Source organism: Melopsittacus undulatus, chromosome 6, assembly GCF_012275295.1.
Source record: "Melopsittacus undulatus isolate bMelUnd1 chromosome 6, bMelUnd1.mat.Z, whole genome shotgun sequence".
Classification (NCBI taxonomy): Eukaryota; Metazoa; Chordata; class Aves; order Psittaciformes; family Psittaculidae; genus Melopsittacus; species Melopsittacus undulatus.
In genome coordinates this window covers 5,183,958-5,206,805 of record NC_047532.1, presented here as the reverse complement: position 1 = coordinate 5,206,805, position 22,848 = coordinate 5,183,958, and the positions used below count along the sequence as shown (strand labels likewise).

The 22,848-nt window shown below is 53.9% G+C and overlaps 1 protein-coding gene across 1 annotated transcript in view; it reads left to right on the top strand.

Moving 5' to 3' along the window:
• Positions 1 to 5,242: 5,242 nt before the first annotated feature.
• The window catches only part of SLC16A2 (solute carrier family 16 member 2), a 38,890-nt gene continuing 21,284 nt past the window's right edge, over positions 5,243 to 22,848 (top strand). Inside the window, exon 1 of the mRNA XM_031045257.2 lies at positions 5,243 to 5,577. Coding sequence (XP_030901117.2) covers positions 5,277 to 5,577 — 301 coding nt within the window. The 5' untranslated portion in view covers positions 5,243 to 5,276. The remainder of the gene's footprint in view (positions 5,578 to 22,848) is intronic.

Genomic DNA, 22,848 nt, shown 5'->3' with positions numbered 1-22,848 from the left:
GCAGCATGCCCGGGGTGCTCCATGCAGCTTGGCCATCTGCTCCACACATGGCAGGGTTGGGCAGGGAAGGGCAGTGCACTACTCCTGTCACAGATAGAGGGAGAGCCAGGGAGCATCAGCCCCACTCCTGCACACAGGAGGCCTTTGCTGCCTTACTGCAGCCTCAGGTGGTAGCCAGCCCATGTGCTAGAGGACACGTTAGCAGACAGTCTGTCCCTGGGAGGTCTTTGCAGGCATTCTCTGCCTCTTTACCAGCTCTGCAGATTAGGAGCTTCTCTTTCCATGCCCTCTGCAGAGCTATGGGAAGGGATGCTTTGTGCCTGGTACCTCTGCTGTTTCCAGGGGTGCTGCAGCGTGGTCTGGGGAGGGTGCAGGCAGGCAGCAGCACCCTCAGAGCTGAGCAGCACCTCCAGCCCAGGACCAGCCTCTGCCCAGGCTCTTCCCAGCTCTGTGTACACCAGGTGTGGGTTTATTACCCAGTGCTTTTTCCTGTCCCACTTGCAGGCTGGGTCTTAGACCAGTGGTGCACTCCTGCTTGATCTCAGCTGCACGAACCAGCTGCACTGATACTCCTCTGCTCCCAGAGCTGTTAGCCCTGGAGATGTTTGTGCTGGCTTTGCTATGGGTCATGGGGCAGGAGCAGGCAGCCCTCCTGGCCATGCAGCTGTGAAGATGCTCCAGGCTTGCTGTGAACCTCATGTTGTCCTGGAGCTGGGATATGTTCGCCTCCTCCAAACTCAGGATCTGATGGGGAATTTGCTCTGTACCTGGATAAACTACACAGTTACCAGTTCCTACCAGTAATTAAGGTACCATGGGAACAACTTATGCTGGGAGCACATCCACAAACTTCTCTGCTAGCAATGCCAAGTAGGTAGCACCTATTTGGATGGCTCCCACAATAGTGGGACACTGGGGACACTGACACTGGAATAAGCACCGAGCCCAAAACCCCCCAACTCCAACCGCCCATCACACTCAGCTCAGCAAACCAAGCCCTGTGCATCCAGAGCCGGATGCCAGGAGGCTGCCAAAACCTGTCTGCCCTATGGTATGGGTCACAGACCCCCATCCAGCACAGGAGGAGGTGCTGGTGCTGTGCCGCTGCCGCACGCGCCTGCCTCCCATGCAGGCTGCTGCAAGGGGTGAGGTAATCCTGGGTAATTCCTGACTTCCATGGAAATGCCTTGAGGCCGTGATGATTATCACTGTAATTAGCCTCTCTGATTTTTCTTGGTGTTCTATAAAATATTAATTTACAGCTGGATCCTTGCCTCCTTTGTGCGCCGGTTTGAGCTCTTCCCATCGGCAAAGCATCTCTGGCACCTCTTGCCAAGGTCCTGTGGGGTTACACAGCAGAGCCAGGGTGGCCGCTGGCAACTGGACGGTGGTTGGGACTGGTGGCTCCAGACAGAAGCTTCCACTTTCCCACAGGAACATGCCCTTGGAGCTCCTGTTTCAAAGGCAAGACACAAAGTCAGTGAAGCACTCTCAGGAAGCGCTCTTCACATCTCTTCAACTGTATGGTGAAGGTGAGCAGGCAGCTAAACCACTCCAGAAGCCCTTTAATACAACATGAATCCATCTTCTTGCTCTGTTTGGTCAGAAACAGTGTTTTTTGCTCAACTGTATGGTAAATCAGGTGGGGCAGCAACTGTGGTTGAGCCAGACCATGTTCCCTACCCAGCCTGCAGCTGCTAGAGTGAGCATGGCGCTGTGATTTCCACCACCAAATAAAGACAAATGTGGGCCTTGACGGCACATAGTGCCCTGAAGACCTTCTTGCTCACACCAGCACGTTTAAGTTGCCTCATTTTTCAACCCAACTAAGTAGAATCGACTTTAATCTCATTCATGAGGTGGAAAATGCCACCTCTAATATTTTGATCCTAACCATTGTGAAGGTCAGGCAGTGGAAGGATGCTACAGAGTGCGTTTTGCCTTGGCTGAGTATAGCAGGCAGCAGCCCTGCAGTGCTGCCTGCAGCCTGGCTGCCTGTTGTCAGGGCTGCTCTGCTTTGAAGGCAGCACCAGCAGCATTACAAGTCCTGGTATTCTCTGGTATTCTTGCTGCCTTCTCACCATGACAAGCACTGGGCTCTGCACACTGTGTCCCAGCATCCCTGCCAGTGGGTGACTGCTGCCATGTCCCTTCAGGCTGTTCTCAAGTTGTTTATTCCTCTGGGATAATGTATGTGTTGTCTTTGTCAGGCCAGATGTAACAGCTGTCTTGACTACTGCTGAAATCTGAAGAGAAAAGCATTGCTAATGACAGGAAGGGGTCGTGCCCAGCATGTGAATGTCTCTGCTGGAGCTGCTCGCTACCAGAGCTGCTTTCCTGGTGCTTTCAACCAGGCAGCAGATGCTGTCAGTGATGTTTTGTCCTCAGTGTCCCCACACCACTGTGCAACACCCACTGAAACAAAGACAGGTTGCAAAGCCAGCAGGAATTTGTATTCTCTTAGGCCACATCCCCCTGCAATGCTTCCCAAGGTGTTTGCATAAGATGTTTTATTCTGTCACTGCCCCTTTCTGCAAAGCCAAACACACACATTTTGTAGCTGCCAATCCCTTTGGCAGAGGCTCTGGCACCACATTTTGGAGACAAGGAACAAGCTGCTGACAGCCACGCTTTGCCTGGGCAACCAGAAGCCTTTTGACCATGACATGAGGTGCCACATGCCAGCTCTGCAGGGATGTCGGATGTGGGTACCAAAGAGCTTCACCATAACCCATACCAACCAGCAAGCTGGGGGCTTTGGGGAAAGCCATGCCATGGACACAGGAGGGTATTTCTACCACTGAGTGTAACCAGGGAAGAGCAGCTGTAACTGTGTTTTTCTCTCTTCTTTTTTTAGCCATGGTTATTGAGCTGCAAACCCTCTGGGTGGGATGCTCCAGTGTAAATAAAAGCTGATCTTACACCGGTAGCAGAACTACTTCTGCCTAATGTTCCCTGAGCATTCTATGCTGCAGCTCCCTTGTACGTGAAGCCTCCACCAGCTCACCCAGCTCAGCCCTTTAAGCCCCACTTACCCCTGCCTGGTGATTTTACCCCCAGCCCCACTGGTGTTCAGCCCAGGAAGCTGCTTCAATGCATAGCACAGCCAGCACAAGAAAACACCCTCAGAACCCTGTGCAGCCAACATCCAGAAGAGATGCTGCTCAGTGGGTTTTGTGCCTGCCTTAAGGTCCACAGTACTATTCACCCCAAAATCCCTACTCCATGAGAGCCTTCTGTAGCTCTGGAGGGGAGAAGTCCCAGTATGATGGTGTGTGCTATGGCAAAGGCCCCTCCCATCCTTCTCTCTGCTGCTTTTAATCCAGCCCCAGCTCTGCAGCATCAGGGACTTAGCATCGGAGAGGGGAGCAGCTTCTCTGCGCACAGCCTGGGGTCCCCCAAACCCTTCCCTCTCAGGTTGTAGGGTCTTCACGAGATAACCCCAGCAACCTCAGGCTGCCCTACACTGAAACGGTTGTTAGGGTCCAGCTCTGCGGCTCCTCGTGTCGGCAGAGGGCAGTGGAAGACGCTCCCAAACCTCCCCAGCCTCGCTGCGGAGATGGGGATCCGGGGAGGAGACTGCACGGGAGAGGAAGGGAAATAAATGCAGTTCCTCCAGCACCGGGGCTGAGCTGAGTGTGGCGACATCGCCGGGCACCCTATGGGGAAGGGGGGCATTTAGGGCTCATCCATTGGCGACGATGCGGGATGGCGTGCGGGGGAATCCGCATCTCTCATCCTCGCAGCCCTCCGGCTTGTGTCTCTCTAACGCACACGCAGGCTGCTGGGAGCCAGGGGGAACCACGCACTGCTCCTCATCCTGGGTTATAGAAAGCGGATGGCAATGGAGCAGACCTGCAGCTGGCAGTGATTCGCACCCATGAGCAGGCGGGCAGGCCGAGGAGAGGCTCTTCTGGCTGCAGCCGTGACCCGGAGGGTCTTCGCCAAGCCCGGCGAGCCGCAGCACGTCGGAAAACGCCTTCCCACCCTGCAGCCCGACCGCCCCTGGGCCGGTGCTGCTCGGCGGCTGCGGGAGAAGCGAGGACATGGGGCTGGAAGTGGGGCCCTGCCTGCTGCCTCGCTGCCTGCTCCGCACCCTGCCCCGCTGCCTCGCCAGGCGATGGTAATTAATACCCCTGGAGGTAAAGAGCAGCGTGAGGTTGGGATGTATTATTTTACTCTGATAGGAATCTGACACTGACACAGCCATTAGGGTAAAGAAAGAATAATAACTTAGACTTGGCATATATTAAAGTGCAAATACCTTCAGCGTGTGAAAAGACAGGCTTTAATATATTGGTGGGTTTGTAATTATTTATTGAAAGAAGAGAAAAGGCAGAGCTTATTGCAAAAAGAGAGAGAGGTGAGAGAGTAGTTCCCTGCCGCATCCCTGCCCGTCCTGCTCGGTGAACCACAGCGCAGAGGTAACATGGGGTGACCCACAGCCCTGGGGAACATCCCACATCCCGCTGCTGGGATTTACATCGAGGGCTCCTCACCTCCCCATCCCACAGCACGGAGCTTGCATGGCTTGGGGCTGGTGCAACAAAAGCGTTCTCAAAACTCTCGGGGTAGGGGATGCCAGGGAGCCAAAGATCTCATAGGCAATCCGGCATGAAATGGAATAATGAATTCCTTCATCGGGGCTGCGTTTTGCTGCCGCTCAGCCTGTTCCTGGTGCTTTGTGTACCCCGATGGGGCAGAGGGAGCAGCGGCATCAGCGGCCCCACAGCCGGGCTGTTCCCCTGCGAGATGCTCCCGCAAGCCGGCGGCCGGGACGCGGGGACGGGGCTCTCCCGGGCTGGGGGTAGCGGGAGCAGCCGGTGTCTCCGGTGTGTCCCTCACCCCGACCGGGCCCGGTGGGGGCGGTGCTGGCTGCGGCCCGCCCCGGGCTGCGCCCGCCGCAGGTTGCAGCGGTGGAGGCGGTGCGGCCCGACGGGCGATGCGGGGCCGCAACCGGGCCCGGGGCCGCCTTTAGAGCCCTGCGGGCGGGCGGCGAGAGCGGACGGCATCGGGGAAGCGCCGCCCGGAGCTGCCCGGGCCCGGGGAAAGGGGAGGGTGAAGCGGGGGGGAGAGGGCCCCCGGCGCAGGTAGAGACCCGGGGGCCGAGCGGCGCGATGGAGGAGGAGGAGGAGGATGGAGGCGGTGGAGGGGAGGCGGGGAGTGAGGCTGCGGCAGGAGGGGGCGGGCGGGGGGGCCGGCCGGGGGGGGCGGCGGGCATCTGGGACCGGCTGCGGGGCAGTCGGGCTGCGGGCGGCGGCCGGAGCGCGGCCGCGATGGAGCAGCGCGACGAGAAGGGGCAGGTAGCGGCGGCGGGCGAGGGAGAGCCCCCAGCCGGGGAAGGAACCGGGACAAGCACCGGGACCGGGGCAGAGACCGGGACAGAACAGGAGCCTAGCGGGGCCCCGGCGCCTTTCCAGCCCCCAGAGGGTGGCTTCGGTTGGGTGGTGGTCTTCGCCGCCGCCTGGTGCAACGGCTCCATCTTCGGCATCCACAACTCCTTCGGGATCCTCTACATGATGCTGCAGAACGACCTGGGCGAGGGCAATAAGGACCCCGCGCTGGAGTTCAAAACAGGTACGGGCTCCTCGGTCCCTTCCCGGAGCTTGCCGAAGCGGAGCCGGGGCCGCGGCCGGCGGGGGAAGGTGCGGCTCGGCCGCCGTTGCTTCCCGGAGCGCACCGAGGTGGCTTCGGGGCTGAAAGCTCCTTCTCGGATGTGTTGAACCGCGGTTGCTCCCTGCCCCCTTCATCCTTGTAGTTGTGGCGATATTTATCTCCTACAACATCATGTGTTTCTAAGCTCCTATGTACTCAATTAAAATTAATACATCTGAAAAGCATGCCCTTAGCTTGTCCTGCCTGGTGTGTTTTGGAGTAAGGAGTACAATGCTAGTGGATCAGCTGGTGTGTGTGTGAGCCACCCCCTTTATTTTGTATTATCCCCGTCATTTTGTTACGGGTTTTTCATGCTGTCTGTCTGTCTGTCTGCTCTGCTGGATCGCTCGTGGGGGTGGCTGCAGGAGAGCATCAGCCTCCCCAACATGCTTCCTCCAAGTTGCATCGATTTGGTGGGAAAGCCTACACAGGGCAGGTCTGGCAGTGCCACCTGCACAGCTACACAGACGGCGCAGGGTCTCCAGTAGTTAACACCTGTTAGTAGGAAGACAGACGACCTGCACCCAGTTGTGTGTTTTGATAGGACCTAACAGGCTCAGGCAGCGTCAAGACTGTGTAATGTTAATACAGAGAAAAGGGCTGTTTCTCACTGCAGACACCCCACTGTTTAAGTAGACTTGGCAGAGGGATATCAGCCTGCCGGAGTGCTTGTCCCCAGTGGTCCATGATGGACACTAGTGTTAGCAGGCCTAATCTTGTCCTAGGTCTTGGTATCCTCCCCTAAAAGATCATATCCATCCTCATGGTGGACATCCATTTCCCAGATTGCTTTTATCTGGTGGGCAGAGACAACCACTTGGTGTTGTGGGAACCTGCTTGTAGCGGTGTCCTGACTCTGGATGGGACATGGGCAGAGTCAGGAACTGAAGTGTGAGTGTGCTGCAGAGAGCGGCAGTGCTGGGGGGTGTGTGAGGTGTTTAAACACTGTTTTGGGGACCAGTGTTGCCTGCATTCCCTCTGCTCAGCTGATGCATGACCGGTGATCATGCTGATGAAATGCCCTGTGAGATACACCACAGCTACAATCACAAATTAACTCTGAGATACTGTTACTGGAGAAACGATGGGACCGTGTAATTATGGGCAGTAATGGAGTGCTGCGGAGAGCTGAGGACATGTGGCCGGTTGTAATTAGAGTGATTGATGGGCTGTATGTGTGTGTGTGATCCCCAGGAAGCTCATCGCGTAGCGCTCTGTTTCCTGCTCTCTGTGATCATATCTAGAAAGCCTAAGGCAGAGCTCTAAAGGTAGAAGCAGTAACAAAAGAAATTAAATGCTGCAAGTTCTGGTGGTTTAAAGGCTCCATGCCCAAGACAGAGGTTGTAGGAGTTGACATTTGCCTCTTGGTCCCTATTTATTTATGGCTATGACCGCACGGAGGCCTCGAAAAAGAAATCGTGTGGGTGTGCAGGGTGAATCCAGGTTTGGTAATTAAATTGCCTGAGTGACGAATATATGCATTTTGGCCTGGGTGCTTAATGAAGAGGCCATTAATAACCCTTGTGCCGTGGAAGGGCTGGGTCTCCACGCTAAGGCTGCGGTGCAGGGGCTCCGGTGGTGAGAGGAGGTGGTGATGGAGCCCATCTGCAGCCACAGCGCGGTACCTCGGGGGCTGCAGCTGCGCTGTCTGGGACCGAGGGCAGTGGGGTGCAGCATGGGGCCCCCCTCCAGCCCTTCCTCCCTTGCTCCCACCCCTCCCTGCTCAGGGTTGCATAATTTCCCTGCGGCGCTCGTTTGCGTGCAAACACAATCAGGAAAATACTGTAGCTCCTTTCCAAGAGCTAAGTGATAGACAGGGGCCTTCCTGAAAAGACTGACGCTGTCTGTCTGTCCTCTGACATCCCTCTGTTCCTGCTGGCTGCAGCAACAACCAGACCTCGGGGTCCCCCTAGTCTCCCATGAACCAGCAGGTCCAGGGGATGAGGGCATGGTCCAAGACTGGCGCTCAGCACATCGCTTAGCCTTTTGGCTCTGCTCTTAAATCTCCTCTCTGTTCTCAGGACTGAGGAACAAGATGGGGTTTGTATCAAAGAGGAGATCTAGAGGCAAAATTAGGAGTGATGTTGTGAGGCATCCCTTTAAAAATAGGGTTATGTTTATGCTAAAACGGGTGCTCGTCTGCACTAAACAATAGCCGCCCCGGCACTCGGCTATAATTATCAAGGTTTATTTCTTGTTTGCATTGGTCACGTTTTCTGGCGTTTGATCTTGGGAAATGCAGGATCTGCGGAGTTCAGGTTTGGGGTCAGGCTGTGAAAACAAACCCTCTTGCAGCAATGCATTGAATGCATAGGCTGCTTTGTCTAAAGAAATATACTGCGCCACATATGTCAACAAGCAGCACTGGGCTGGCTGGGACCACCGCGTGCCCCTTCGCTGCGGGATGCCAGAGCAAGGACTTTTGCAAGGCACACTCTGTGCTTTCGGGTTTGTTTTCTTTTGGGGGGGAAATGGAGGGTTTGGGGGGGGGGGGGGGTAATGCTGAGGCTGGAATGGAAACATAATATACATGTGAGCACTCAAGGCAGGAAAAAATCAGTCTCCTCCACTGGAGAGGTGATGAGTGATGCTTGAAAGCGTTTGTTGGGAAATGAATGGTAGCGTTTCCCTCCGGTTGTACAAGGCTTGTTCCGGTGCTGAGGGATCTAATGGGACACGGCTGCTCCAGTGCTGGTCCTGCCAGGTGCAGGCTGATGCTGAGCGTCCCAGTGTGCTTGTCTTCCCCAGCCCCCAAAGCCAATTTGAGTGGCAGAATGGTCCTGGTAAGCATTAACTGGGCGCTGACCCTCTGAAATCGATATCTGGGATGCTCTCCCAGCCCTGGCAGAGGTGAGCACAAGGTGAGTCTGACCCCAGCCAGGGCTCTCAGCCCAGAAGCACCCACTTGCACCCATGCCACCCAAGGGTCTCAGTGGGTGCTCTGGCTACCTGGGGAGAGTGGCACCTCTTGGTGCATGTTGTTCCTCCAAATGCATCCCTGGTGCTGTGCTCGGAGGTCTGGCAAGTGCTGTGGGGCAGCCTGGAGAGACACATTGATTTTGTACAAAGAATTTTATCTTTTCCTTCTCCCCTCCTCCACTTTGTGTCAATAGTTCAGGTACAGATTAACTCTCTTTGCTTAATATTTAATGTTTTGGTTGCTGCAAATGCTGCTGCAAGCACTTAGGATGGCCTGAGGAGTTGGTCTGGCTTGCCCACAGCTCCTCTGACTACATCCGTGTGTCCTCTGGCCTGTGGGCAGGAACTTACAGAGCAGCTTTCCTGCATTAGTCTAGCCCCATCCAGGGAGTGGAGGCTGATGGAGCACCCCATGCTCAGGGAATCTGGGCTGATGGACCATATCCCTGCGCTTATCATATCTCATTGTTCCCATGAGGCCAGGGCATAGCTGATGTCATCTTTATACCTGAATTCCAACCTGTTGTGGGGGGAATGTCTTCATGAGCACTGATTCACATCCATAGGACAGTGAGCTTACCTGGAAAAGGCTGGTTTTACTCCAGTATTGTAATAGAGCCTTGGTAAGAATGAGTTTGTTTCTTGGAGAAAATAAAACATTTCAGTGCTAACATTAATAGTGAAAGATGGAGAGAAGACAAGGACTCCTCTCTGGCCTGAAGAAGAGTCCCAGAGTGGGTGAGTGTGGCTGCAGCACTAGGAGCTGAGCAGGGAAACCCCAAGGAGAGCATTAATCACAAGAGGTAGTTCTTGGTAATGGTCCCAGCTGAATTTCAGCAGCACACCATGGCCAGGGTGGCACCAAATAGGGGTGATTGCCATGAAGCTGCACTTCATTTAGCCTGCTGCAATGAAAGGCACCTACCCCAGGTGTGAGGTTTGGGTCTGGGAAGGGTGAGGATGCTTTTATGGACACTCTTCCATACAAACTACTAACCTGTGATGGGTGTCATCACCTAGTGCTGGTGCTAAGGAAACTCCCATCTCCAGAAGGTGATACTGTGGTTGTCGCCTTCTTACCCAAATCCACAGGATTTGGAGCTTTAATTAATTGCCAGGGAGCTGTGCTGGCCCCATTTGACAGATGCATTGGCCAAGGATGCTGTGGACCTCAATGTTCCTGATGGCTTTCTCACATCCAAACAGGTTTCCACCGTGCTCTGCTTTTCCTAACCCCATGGAGGGATGCACTGTCATAAACAGTATTTACATTGCCTGGATGGGGATGTAAACCTGTCGAAAAGAGCCAAAAAGGTACCTTTTATCACCCAACCCTGCTATCTGGGGAGTGCAAAGGGCACCCCGGAGCTTTCCCAGCTTTACTGGGAATTTCCCACAGTGGGATGCTGGTGTGCTGGGCTTTTCCCCAGCTTGGCTCCTACTGCGTTGGGAGCTGGAGCTTGTGACCACAATGGGAGTGAGTTTTGGAGGAACTGGGTTTTCATGGCTGGAGCTGTGTGCAAGGTGCCGTGTGAGATAAAGCAGCCTGAAAAGCAAACAAAACACAGTTGCGTCATCAAACCTGCTTCTTGGGGCCATTGGGAGCGATTGAGGTTATGAGGAGGCCAGAGCACTGTTTCTAAGGGAGGTTCTTGTTTTTAAAGGCTACAGGGGCCCTCCCAGCCAGTGCACTTGCTGGTTTAGTGGCTTTTAATTCATTTAATTCAGTCCCCTCCAAGTGTTACAGGCACTTTCCCACCTAGCCAAGGAGATGCTCCAGTCTTAGTTGTATTTCCTGGTGGCTGTTGTCCTCAAGTGGTGGCAGCTCCCATGACCTTGCTGCTGTATATGAAGTTGTGCATAGGGTTGTGCAATTGGTTTGGCTTTGTTGTTTCTCTTTTGGTCCTTTCAGTTACAACAAAACAAACAGAGCCACCCCTTCTTGCAGAGATCTGATCATAGTTTAAACTGTGAAGGTGCCGGGTTTCAGCTGAGACAGGGCTGAGAGGAGGAGGGGTTGGAGGGTGAAGGGGCTGGGTGATGCAGAGTGTGGGCTGGGATGGATGCAGAGGTGTGGGGTGAGATAGGGTGCATGTACAATGCTATGGGGCTTAGGGACAGCAGCAACGGAGCAATTTCAATTCCCCTTTGGGGAGAAATCCAGGATCTTGGTCAGTCACCCTTTAATCCACCTAAAACCCTCCGCAGATGGAAGCCAACCATCAACTGTGGTGGCTGACACCCAGCACCTTAAAATAGACCTGACCCATCAGGTTGGGTGAAGCCCCATAGCCGGAAGGCACTGCTGACCTCGCTGCAGTGCCCATAGTGCCGGCTGCACATAGCTCACACGGGCGTTGTCACCCGCTCGTGTCCCAGGGCAGCTCCTCTGGCTCCCTCCCTCCTTATCCTTAGTGTTACAGACACTTTCCTGGCTCATCACACTTGTGGGGCAGCACTTTCAGGCACCCATCCCATCAGGTATGAGGTGAGGGGAGGGAGAAGCTGTCTTCCCAAAAACACAGTGTCCTGATGGAGACTGCAGCTGGGGTGGATGTGGAGCTGAGGCTGCCGGACTCCCTGTGTGCTCTGTGGCTGTTTGAGGAAGGAGCAATAACCTGGGTTTCCACCATCCCAAGGCTGGTTTTGTATCCTGTATGGGGGAAATTCCCACTGGGGATATAGGTAAACCCAGGGTAGGAGCCCTGCTCTTACCATGTTAACAGGTCGCCAATCCCAGTGGGACAATGGCACCAGCAGCTGCTGCTCCAGAGGGATTCAGATCAGTCAGCAGCATCTCAATACAGGGCCTGAGTAGCTTCTTGCTCTTGTATCCCAGTGACTCCTTGGGACCTCTGCCAAAGCACTGTGGGGTGTGTGCCAGCCATAGGGAGAAGCCACGAGCAGGCTGACGGGGACCTCAGTGGCTTTTGGGTCAGTGCCACATGTGCTTGTTCTTGCCTGCTGCCCCCAGTGTGGGCTCCCAACACAGCCCCCTGATGCTGGAAACCACTGAGGCTTCACCCTGACTCAGTAATTGGGGTTTTGTCCACTTGGGTTTCTCGGTGCCATAGGGAATTTTCTGGCATGTCACCACATACCTTGGTCTCTTCCACTCACTTCTTTTGGGATGATAACCCTTCAGGAGTTTCCTATGAGCCAGGCAGCCATGAAGGAGGATGCCAGCACTTCCCAACTGGGACAGTGACCATGCATCCCCCATCCTGCAGCCAGTGATTCCCTGAGGAATCACTTTTCCCTGACTTTCCACAGCCATGAGCCTGTGGCATCAGCATACCTGCTCTGGCTATGGGGAGCAAGAGGACTTAGGTACCCCCACCATGTATGCCAATATAATATGAGTGCAAAAATGCTGCTGCACCCATTACAGCAGGTATTTGTTGGGCTTTCCCTTCCTCTTCCTCGAAGGATCGATTAGTCCATATTGCAAGGGAAGGCGACGCTGCCTTTTGGCATTCACCCCTATGGAAAAGGGCCTGGTGCAGGGCACATTCCAGGCTGGGCATCGCCGGCGGCTCTGCCTCCTCTCGCGCTGGGGCTTTGCCAGTGCCTGCCGCGGGCGCTGTGGAGCTCGGTTCACTCCGGGCTCTTTCCATTCATCCACCCCAAGACAGTTGGGGCGGTTGCAAAACCCACATGACGTGTGCTGGGAATTGCTGTAACACGCTCCTCGCAGGCGCGAGCCATTCCGATCTCTCCCAGGCACCTCGTACAACAGGTCCTGCCAGCTCCAGGGGCAGGCGGGATGCGGGGCTGCCTGCAGAGCCCTTGCCCACACCGCTGCCTGCCCGGGGCATGGGCCGCAGGCAGCAAAGCTCCTGCACCCTCCATCAAGCACACCCCGTGGGCAGGGGTGCAGCCATGGAGGATGGCACAGCCCTGGGTTCCATCAGCACATCTTCAGGCTTCTTTTTCCCCCCTTGCCCTTTTCTTTTGTAGATCCCTAAAGAAATTACCTGTTGCCAGAGCTCCTCACTCTGGAGCACATCCCTCCAGAGCCAGAATGGGGTGAAGCATAGGGGAAAGCCCTCAGGAAGGGCTGCCAGGTCACAGCCTGTGGTGGGTTGCTTTGCTGGGACTCGTCTTGGGCATGCCTGGAAGCTGTGCTGTGCTGCCCTCCATGCAATGAGCAGCTCAGGGTGCTCCAGGCAGCCTTTTTGGCTTGCATGTGATGGGTGAGAGGATGGTGATGGCATGCTGGCAGTTCAGCCCCATCACACCTTTGCTTTGCACACCCCATGGGAGCATCAGCCTGGGGATAACCCGTACCTGCATTCCATAGGACACAGGCAGAAGAGCATCACACCACACTGCTGCAGTATAAGCTCTCAGTGCTATTTCCTAGTGCAGGAACCTCAGAGATGGTATTTTGGGGTTGGTGCTGCCAGCACCATGGCTGTGGGAGCATCTGGCCTACAAAACCCTATGGTGGAGGAGCCGAGCTCACCAAGACCCTGTTTCTTCCCCTCTATGGGTGGGGGTTTTGGCTCTGGGTTTGGATTTAGCAGCTCAGTGATGGTTTTTATCTTGCTTTCGCTGGTGCAGAGCAGAGAGCAGGGCCGGCAGCCGGTATCCCTGGGGCAGGGAAGCCCCACGTGCTGCCGCTCGCTGCATGGGCTGACTTGTTGGGGTTTGCCCCGGGCAAACACCGGGGCCCTCCTTGGGGAGGAGAAACAACCCTCCTGCAGTGCCTGCAGTGAAGGGTCCTGCTTTGAGCACCCACCCATCACCCTATCCCTATGGATGACCTGGAATGGGGACACACAGTCCCCCTGCCCTGCCCGGTGGCATCCCCAAAAGCCCCTTTCTTGGCCATCTTGCATCAGGCACCAAAACAAAGGCTTTGTTTCAAGCTCTTGGCCTTAATCTGTCTGCCCGCAGCTCCTGTGCGTAAAAGGGAGATGAAATCCTTCCCTCTCAGGGGGATGTTGCGTGAGCGGCTGTGTCGGTGCTTGCCAAGGAGCCAGGCGTTTGGGCTGGAGGGTTTGCAAACCTTGTGTGAAGCAGAAGGAGCTGGTTTAACAGCACACTGGGGCCCACCGAGGTGGAAACCAAACCGAATGGCAGTTCCTTAAAGTGAAGGTTGTGCCTCCTGTGCTCCATCCGAATCGGGTCCGATGGCAAAAAACCTCATCTGTGATTAAAGATTGACGGTAATTACATAATGGGTATGCACCAGATGATGCCCAGACAAGCTCCCTCCTGGGATTTCCCAACTTTTGGAGTGTTTCAACTTTGCAATCATCCTAAAGTGCTTCTACTATGGGGGGGTAATGGTTGATACTACGGCAGCACCCAATGCAATTGCACAAGGCTTAGCAGTGGCAGCGTGGCCAATGGAGCTGAGCTGGTGGATGAGCCTCTGATAGCCTGGACAGCTCTGGGGCATGGCCAAGTACTAGGGATGGATCTCCCCATTCCATACCCAGTATTGTTATAGCAGAAAAGAGTAAAAAATAAGAGAGAAAAGCTGCTTTTTGGGTCTGGTTCTGCAGTGAGCAGGGTAGCTGGGGCTGCGCTCTTACTCTATGGTCAGCCGATAGCAAAGAGGCAATGTCAAGACGTTCTTGATGGCAGGCCACCTATTAAGGCACGTAGTTTAGCAAACCCCAGTTTACTTCTTAAGGTTTGCGTAAGCAATGGAAGTGGGGAGCACTGGGGCTGTCTGGGATTAAACTCGCCTGAAAGCCAAGCACGCCAAGCTTGCGAACCAGGGGAGAGCTTAATTAAAGTCAAAGCAGAAGCGTTTCCAAGAAAATAATACGGGGTTATTTAAACGGGATATTTGTGTTCGGGGCCCAGAATGTCTCTTTTCCCTGTTCGGTGTCAGCTTTAATAAAACAAAATGAGATCTCCAAGAAAAACAAATTGGAGAGCTTAAAAGGCGCTGTTGCGGAGATAAAAATCAGTAACACTGTTGCTGGTAACACCTTGGGTTATTAAAACGGAAAGAATGCTAACGATGGGATTTGCATCGAGCCTCTCTTGTGGCTGAGCCCCTGCCGGGAGCCCGCTGGCCCAGGGAGAGGGGCACAGTGTGGGCCCAGCACCCCTCACCGTGGCCTCTGGGCTGGAGGTGCAGGGAGCTGGCGGCCTCGCTGGCTGGGCGGATTGGGGGATATTTGGGAAACGGTCACGTGGGGAGGATTTGGGAGGATTTTGTTTTTCTTTGCTAGGGCCAGTGAATACGGCTCTGCCGAAGGCTCGTGGGGTCAGGCGCTGAGGACTGGAGGACTTGGGAAATGGCAGGAACAGGGATGCAGGGACACCAAACTTAAAGGAACAAGTTAAATCATGGCTGATTTTGTTGGAAAAGATGCCCTGGTACATCAGAGCTCTTCCAGAGGTGTGGAATGTGTGGATGAAAATGCCAAGCTGGACTGGCTATGGCCTGAGGGCTGCACACTGAGATGCTGGGCTTGGGAACCAGGGCTGCCTCCTTTTGAAGCAGTGCCCTGATCCAGTGGGATCAGCTGAATGTGCCAAATCCTGTCCTGGGGGCCTGCTCTCAATGTGTCCTGGCTGTTGTCAGGTTCTCCTGGCCGTGTGGCCACAGGTTGCTCCCAGGATGCTGAAGCAGGGCTGGGGAGGGCTGGGGAGCAGCTGGTGACATGGATTTGCACTTTGGTCTCTCGACCATCTGCCTCTACTTCCCTGCAAGAAGAATGGATTAAAAGCTGCCCTATTTTTTCCCATGTGCTTCCATCCTGGCTAGAGCTTGACCATCTCCTGGTTGGAGGCTGTCAGAGGCCACCAGTACCTTCCCTGGGTACCAGCCGTGGTCTGCAGGGATAGAAGTGGGGCAGCACATAGGCATAGAGGTGATGCTGCTGACCCAGGTTTGGGGTGAAGAAACCCAGTGCTGCTTTGGGGTCCTGTCTGCCAAGGAGGATTTTGAACGAGGGGCTTTAAAATGCCAGGAGTGATGCTTTCAATCCATAAACCCAACCCACTTCTGCCTGCCAGCGGACAGGGATTCAGAGGCCAGCTCCTGCCTCTCTGCCATGCCCAGCTCCATCAGATAAGGCAATTATAGCTTATCATTTCATTGCAGAGTATAATAATAGCACAGTGTTATTGAGATTGGATGTTGCCAAGGGGTGGATATTGGTGGTGTTTGGTTTCTGTTTCTTTTATCAATATAAGCTTGTTGAGTCCATGGCACTGCTGGAGGTGTGAAGTCTTCATGGGGCACCTCCTTCCCCTACCCCACCATGTCCCATGCCCGCAGGGAGATTCAGCATCAAAAAGAGCCATGCTAACCATCCCAATGCCAGGGAAGCTTGCCCACAGTCAGTGAGGAACCACTGTGAGGGGAATGTGACAACCAACAGGGATGTCAACAACTGCTTTCTGGGTGGCTTTTCCCTTGCACACTGGGAATGTGGTTTCCATCCACTGCAGGTTTTTCTTGTCCTGCTTGGCAGGCTGTGGGGTGCGTGCTTGCTGCTGCATGTGTGCATTGGGTTAATGGTGGATGCTCTCGGGTGGGACAGCAGGGTGTGCATCCTAAAGCCCTTGCAGGAGGCATTTCCACTCACAGTGTTGTGTGTGAAATGCTTGACCAGTTCCTCTGCATCAATGTGGGTGAAGGAAAACTTCATATCTGGCAACCCTTTCCCAGCCTTCTGGGGCTGGTGTGGGAGAGATGAGTGAGGCTCAGTCCTGATACCCAGAGCTCTGCTTTCCTGTGACTCGTGGGGTCTGAGTTTTCCATTGTCCCTATGTGGCTGTCAAGGTGACTGTGTGTTCCCTGCATCAGGATTTAGGGCATTTCCCTGCCCAGACTGGCCTGGCTGTGGATTCTGCCTTGAATTTTGAGACCCATATTGGTGCAGCGTGGGTTTCTCACCAAGAGCTGAAGTTTTGCCATGTTTGTCCTGATGTCCTCAGGGTAGGGTGATAAAAGCTCAAGACCTCTGGGCAGAAGGAATAGTGTTGCAGCTGGGAGAACGTAGCCCTTGCGATCTGCATTTTGGGAGACGGCCTCTTCTAAAGGAGATTCATATAAACCCAAATATGTTGCCCAAAGCTAAGAAATCATGGCATAAGCTGTTAAACTCTGCCCTGCTTCAGTTCATCAACCAAAGCACGAACCAAGGAGTAGAGGTACTTCAGGTCCTGATCTGACCTCTGTGGCTGGCTGTTAACCCTCTCTGGCCCATCCTAAAATACACCTGGAGATAAGATTAGCTCTGGTCTGGATTTGAAAGGTTCCCTTGGGGCAGCATCCTCCCAACACCAGCTTTCCCAGCCACCCCATGTGCAGCTTCTCCCTGCTAGTTTGTGCCCCATTGGGCTCCTAAAGCAAAACACACCACAGGAAAAGGCAGAAGGCAGTTTTTACAGCAGGGTGGTGGAGAGCTTTTCTGCACAATGAGGGTGGTTGCTTAGATTTTTATTGCAAGATGAAGAGGGAATGAGCGAAATAACAGCCCAAAAAGCAGCTGGGAGCATGATGCCAGGCAGAGCAGCTTGAAAAACAATGACTTTGAAGGTTTTAATGTTTCCTCTGCTTCAAAAGCAGGAATTAGCTATTGCAAAATGCCATTGCTGGGTGATGGTGGCCCCTTGGCCACACACTGACACTGCTTGAAGCACATAGACTTTTATCACCCGCTATGCTGGAGTAAAGCTCAGGCTTTGTCCAAGCGTTTGAACTTGGGAAGATGCTGAAGAGCTGACAGAGCAGGATGCTGGGGCTGGTGTGCAAGCAGCAGGTTGTTGGCTGTTTTCCCCATTAGTCAGGCCTGGTGCCGAGTCGATCTCTTGTTCCATTTTCTTATGAATGAATCAGTTTTGGCTCAGCCCGATGGTCAGACTGGTTAAGCGAGAAGCAGCTGGTGTTAGTCTCATTAGACATCAAGACAGGAGTGAGCCTCTCCCTGGCTCTGCAAACACCATGTGATTCCCAGCGGCCCTCAGCTGCTGTCTTGGTGCCCGGTGGGAATGGCAGCAGAGAAGCCCTGGTGGCTTCTCCATGACCCCATTCCCTCACACCTCTGTGCACTTCCTGGCTCCTCAGCACACTGAAGCTTCATGGGCAGGTCAAAGCAGCTGGTGGATGCAAACAGGGATCAGCATCCCATGCTTTCTGCTGTCCTAGAGCATCTGTCCTTGGTGAGTGCTGCAGCACAGGTTTACTGGGGGGGAATTTCAGCTGCAGGTTGTTTGCAGTGGTCACTGCTTGTCTGCAGCCAGGGAGCATGGCTCAGATGCACTCACCGTTCCAGTCCCCAGGCAGCCTCAGTTCAAAGGTGGTCCTTGGTTAGCAGGAAGAGCTTTAACTCTACACTGCTGAAGCTGCTCAGCCCCTGCTCTTCCCTTTGCCCCTGGGCATGCATGGGCTTCATAATAGAAGCTGGAGCTCAGGTGCTTGAAAACAAGCCCAAGGACTGGAGCTTGGGTTACCTTACAGCAATCCCACACCTGCACCTGTGGAAACAGGGTAGTTCTGATTCCTGCCCCTACCCCAAAAGGCACCATTTCCATGGGGAGAAAGAGGAGGCTCCCTCCCACAGAGGTAGGATGTGTGGCTTTCAAACCTGAATTTCAGGAGAACCAAAACTTACCCAGTAACTGATAGAAACTTTCATTAACCTGCCCTGTTATTTATTTTGATTTCAAAGCCCTTGATGCAGCAAAAAAGTGAAGGCATTTCTCCAGGGAAGCATATTAATGTTTCACTGGGCTTCGAAGCACTTTGCTGCCGAGGCACTTTGAGTGAATGGGCTGTCCCTGGTTCCCCTCTGTCTTGTTAAACATTGTGTGGCTCCAGGGAAGCCACAGTGCAGCCATCATGTGGGCTACACCTCTCCAGGGATTGCTTTTTAATATATATGTATATGTGTGTATACATAGATGCTCTGAGAGCTGCAGCAGCTCTGCTCTGGAGCCAGGCTGAGAGAGCTGGGCTGGTTCAGCCTGGACAAGAGAAGGCTCCTGAAGGGGAGACCTGAGAGCAGCTCCAGTGCCTAAAGGGGCTGCAGGAAACCTGGAGAGGGGCTTGGGACAAGGGCCTGTAGGGACAGGACAAGGGAATGGCTTTAACCTGCCAGAGGGGAGACTGAGCTGAGCTCTTAGGCAGAAGCTGTTCCCTGTGACGGTGCTGAGGCGCTGGCACAGGGTGCCCAGAGAAGCTGTGGCTGCCCCATCCCTGGCAGTGTTCAAGGCCAGGTTGGACACAGGGGCTTGGAGCAGCTGCTCTAGTGGAAGGTGTCCCTGCCTGTGGCAGGGGTTGGAACTGGATGAGCTTTAAGCTCCCTTCCAACCTAAGCCATTCTATGATTCTTTGCACACAGGCATGTTTATATGCACATAGATAGGGTGTGTGTGTATGTATTATGGATCTCCGTTCAAGGTGGAGGGCCTGGGGCTGGGTTCCTGGGATGCTAATGGGAAACACTGATTGGTGGGTACCAAACCTCAACACCTTGGCTGTGACTTTTCTCACCGAGAAATCAAAGGGCAGGGCTGTCAAAGCCACTGGGTGTCTGAAACACTTTCAAATGAGACCAGGTCAGCTGGAAGTAACAGCCCACTGGCACAGGGGTATGACCTGCTTCTCTTTGGGGATAAAAAAATATTAAATACAATAAAATATTGCTGTTCTTCAGTTTCCTTTAGCTGTCGGATATGCCTAACTAGAGCATGGTCTGTTTCTTCTGAGCTATCCACTTGTTCTCAGATATGTGCTTTAATGTCAGGAAACGCTAAGGAATTGAAATCACATGGATATTTCATCTTGCTTTTGGCCTCCAGGCGTTTTGTTTAATGTTAATACTCAAGCCTTATACTGATGGGGATTTTCTTCCCCATCCATAGGCTTCAGGAGCACTATCCCAAAGGTGTTAGTGTCTCTGTGTGGTAACTCTCCAGTACTGGAGGAGGAGATAATTCCTTGATGGCTATCAGAAGAGCCCAGATCTTCCACCACGGAGTCATTTTGCTGCATTGATAGGGCTGGGGCCAGTGTGCTGCTCAAGGGCTCTGCTCAGCCTGCTTACAAACAGCTTTTCTTCATGCTGTTTGGTTTTATAGGTGCTCACTCAGCAGAGGAGGCTCCTCAGTGGATCCCTCTCTGCACTGTCATCCCCTTGTGCTGTCCCTTGTGCTGGGGCTGAGCACTGCCACCATCCCAGGGAGCTGCTGCCGTGCTGGGAGAGCCCAGATGGAAAAGGCCATTGCAGGGGGGGTGTTATCTCCTTTGTGAATGAAGCTTGGGGGCAAGACAGCTTCAAAGCCAACTGGAGCAGCCTGGAGTGGGGCCTCCCTTCAGAAGGTGCTCGCAGCAGCCGCTGCCGCCGCCTTGATTTTCCCTTTCATATCCCTAACCCCGTGTGTAGTCTGGTATTGGGCAGACTTTGTCTTGGGGGAAATTGGGGCCATGTTGGGTGTAAGCAAATAAGTAACATAACTGGAATAGTTTGATAATGTTCAGGTGGGCGGCTCTGCTTGGGTGCCGCAGGGGAGGCATCGTGGCTGCCCCAGAGCTCCCCATTCAGGATGAGGCCATGGCAGCATTTTTCCCCCTGGAGCTTTTGGGGGGTCCATGGGGTGGTTATGGGATGGGGGGGGGGGGGGTGGTTGTGGGGAGGATGCTGCTGTGCAGCACCATGGTGGGGCAAAGGTGGCAGTGCAAGTGCCTGCTGCTGGGACAAATATGGGGGATGCTTTCTTTCAGCATCACTCATCCTTGAGGTACCCCAGTGTTTTCCAGTGGGTGCCTGGGAGATCTGGCTCTTCCCAAGCCATTCCCATTCCAACGGAGAAGGGCTGCTGCAGACCTCTGCCTGGTTACCTGCAGCACACACACCCAAGCTGTGCTCCCCAAAGCATCAAACAACCTTTGGGGTTCAAACCCCATCAGTGGCTGCAGGCCATGGCAAGGACACCCCGACACAGGGCTGGGAGTAATACAGCCATTAGGGGTGGCAGGAGCCCTCCATCCCTGCAGGGCTCCTGCAGGGTGGGTATCTTGGGAGGTGCCTGTTGGGGTGCAATGTGACAAAAGCCAAGAGCCTGGAAGGAAGGAGCAAGGGACAACTGGTCAAAGGGACATGGGAAGGTATCTCCACTAAGCTTCACACACTGTGAAAGGGTTGGGCTGACTGGGAGAGGAAGGGGAATGATGTGCAGTGCTGACAGCCAGGCTGGGGTTGTCCCTGTAGAGGAGGGAAGGTGCATCACTGCCTTCAGCTCCCTAAAAAGATGGTGAAAAGGCAATAAGCTGTTTTCTCTCTCTGGTGAGGGACGGGCCGCAAAGTGATGCCTTGAAACTGTGCAGCAAGGATGGTGTTGGTGGGAGAGATCATTGGAGTACAAGATGAGCCCATGTCTAGGGGAGGGTTGGAGATGCCCATCACTGAAGGGCTTGGACAAAAGGGTGGGCAGAAGTTTGTCAGGGCTGGGAGGAGACTGCAGATATCCTGCAGCAGCACTTATTTATATGTATATTTTTATAATTTATGTATATTTATATAATTTATATATAGAATTTATATAAATTCATATTTATATGTAAAAGGGTGGTTCAAGTGCCTGGGTCGGGTGGAGGAGCTGTGGTCAGGGCTGCTGGTTTGGTCTGAAGAGCACTGTGACTCGGTCCCTAATGGTCAGGGCTGGCAAAGGGCTGGAAATGTTTTGCTTTCTGAGCATCCCATAATGAATTGCAGGGAAGGCTGTCAAGTACCCGACCAGGAAGGGAAAAAGACCTTCATGAGCCTGTGATCAGCCCAACATTTCTCCTGTTTATTTTCCCTGGCTTCTTTGTTTTCCCTTTGAATAAAAAGGGTGTTTCTTCTCTTTCCCTCCGTTTAACTGCTATTTATTTGCTGGTAAGTGGAAGGAATTCAGCTGGGATCAGCCCTGCTCCTGCCAGCAACTGGAGTTGGAAAGTTTCCGTGGGGGAGATGTGAGAGCAGAGCAGGGGGTTGTGTTCCAGCCGCCGGTGCTCGCTCTGTGGTCCCTGCGTCATTGGCTAACTAGGTTGGTGGGTTTAATTCTCCTCTTTTACTGGGATGTTGACAAGTGCCCATGGGGATTGCAGTGGGAAGAGCATGGACCTGAGCTGGAGGGTTTCTTCTTGCTATTAATGGGAAACAGAAGATGGCTTGGGAGAAATTTGGCAAGGAGGGAAACTTTTCTGTCTCTTCCAGCTTGGAAAAAAGCATCCTTTCTCACCCCAGCCTCCTGCAGAAGGTGGAAAGTTCCCAGACACAGCCCAGGCAGGGTTTGCTGGAGGGGGGTGAGAGGAGACAGCAAGTTCCCTGTGGTTTCACAAGGGATGGCTCACTCTTGTGCCATGAGCTGTGTTTTGGGAGGGTATTCAACCAGGGGCTGGGAGCTGTCCTGTCTTCTCCATGCGGCATCGAGTGGTTGAGATGCTCCAGGTGTAATGTTGGAGATTTTTGGAGTCTTGGGTATAATACAGATGGAGATGTGATGGCAGATGTGGTGGTGGGTTGTGCTGGGCATAGGAACCCGTAGGGATGCACACGATGCTGTGCCTGGCCGGGAGATGAACCACTGACCTCTTTGGCACTGTCCCCTTGGCCTGGCCCACGTGTTACAGTGCTGCTTTGCTGTCTGCTCTGGTGCTGGCCAGGAGCCACGACCTCTGCATCCGGCAGCGTATCATAGAGCAGCCAAGCTGCTCTGAGCCGGGGAAGTGCCGCAATAGCCACATGTGTGGGGTGGCTGGTGGGGCATGGGGTGCAGGTTAACAAGGGGCAGGGGGTGAGGTGCCCACAGGGTCACCCTCCTGCCCTTCTGGAGCTTCAGGTGTCCCCCCAGTACTTATCTAGGTATCAGTTGGCTGCGTGCTGCAGGAGCTGGGTACCAGGATGAGTCTGCCAGTAACAACAAGTGGCCATAGTGGGGATTTGGAGGAGATGTCATGGTTTGGGAATGGGGGAAAAGGGAGAGTGCCACCACTGCACTGCTGGGGATGGGAGGATGGCAGTGGCATAAGTGCTGAGCTGTTCCCAGCAAGTGCTTTGTGTGCTTGTGCAAGTGAGTGGAGGAGGTTGATCACAAAGTCCAATGGAGTTTGATCAGGTCATGGCTTTTCCAAAGGCTTCAAATTTTGGACGTGCAGTAGCTGGTGTTCAGGGCTGCGGCTGACCCACACCATCCCGATGGAGTTAATCATTGCCTGGTGTCAGCAATGGGAACCCTTTCCCCAAAAACACAGGGTGAAGAGCCAGCACATGGGCCTGGAGGAAACCCCAACCTATCACACTGAGCTGGGGA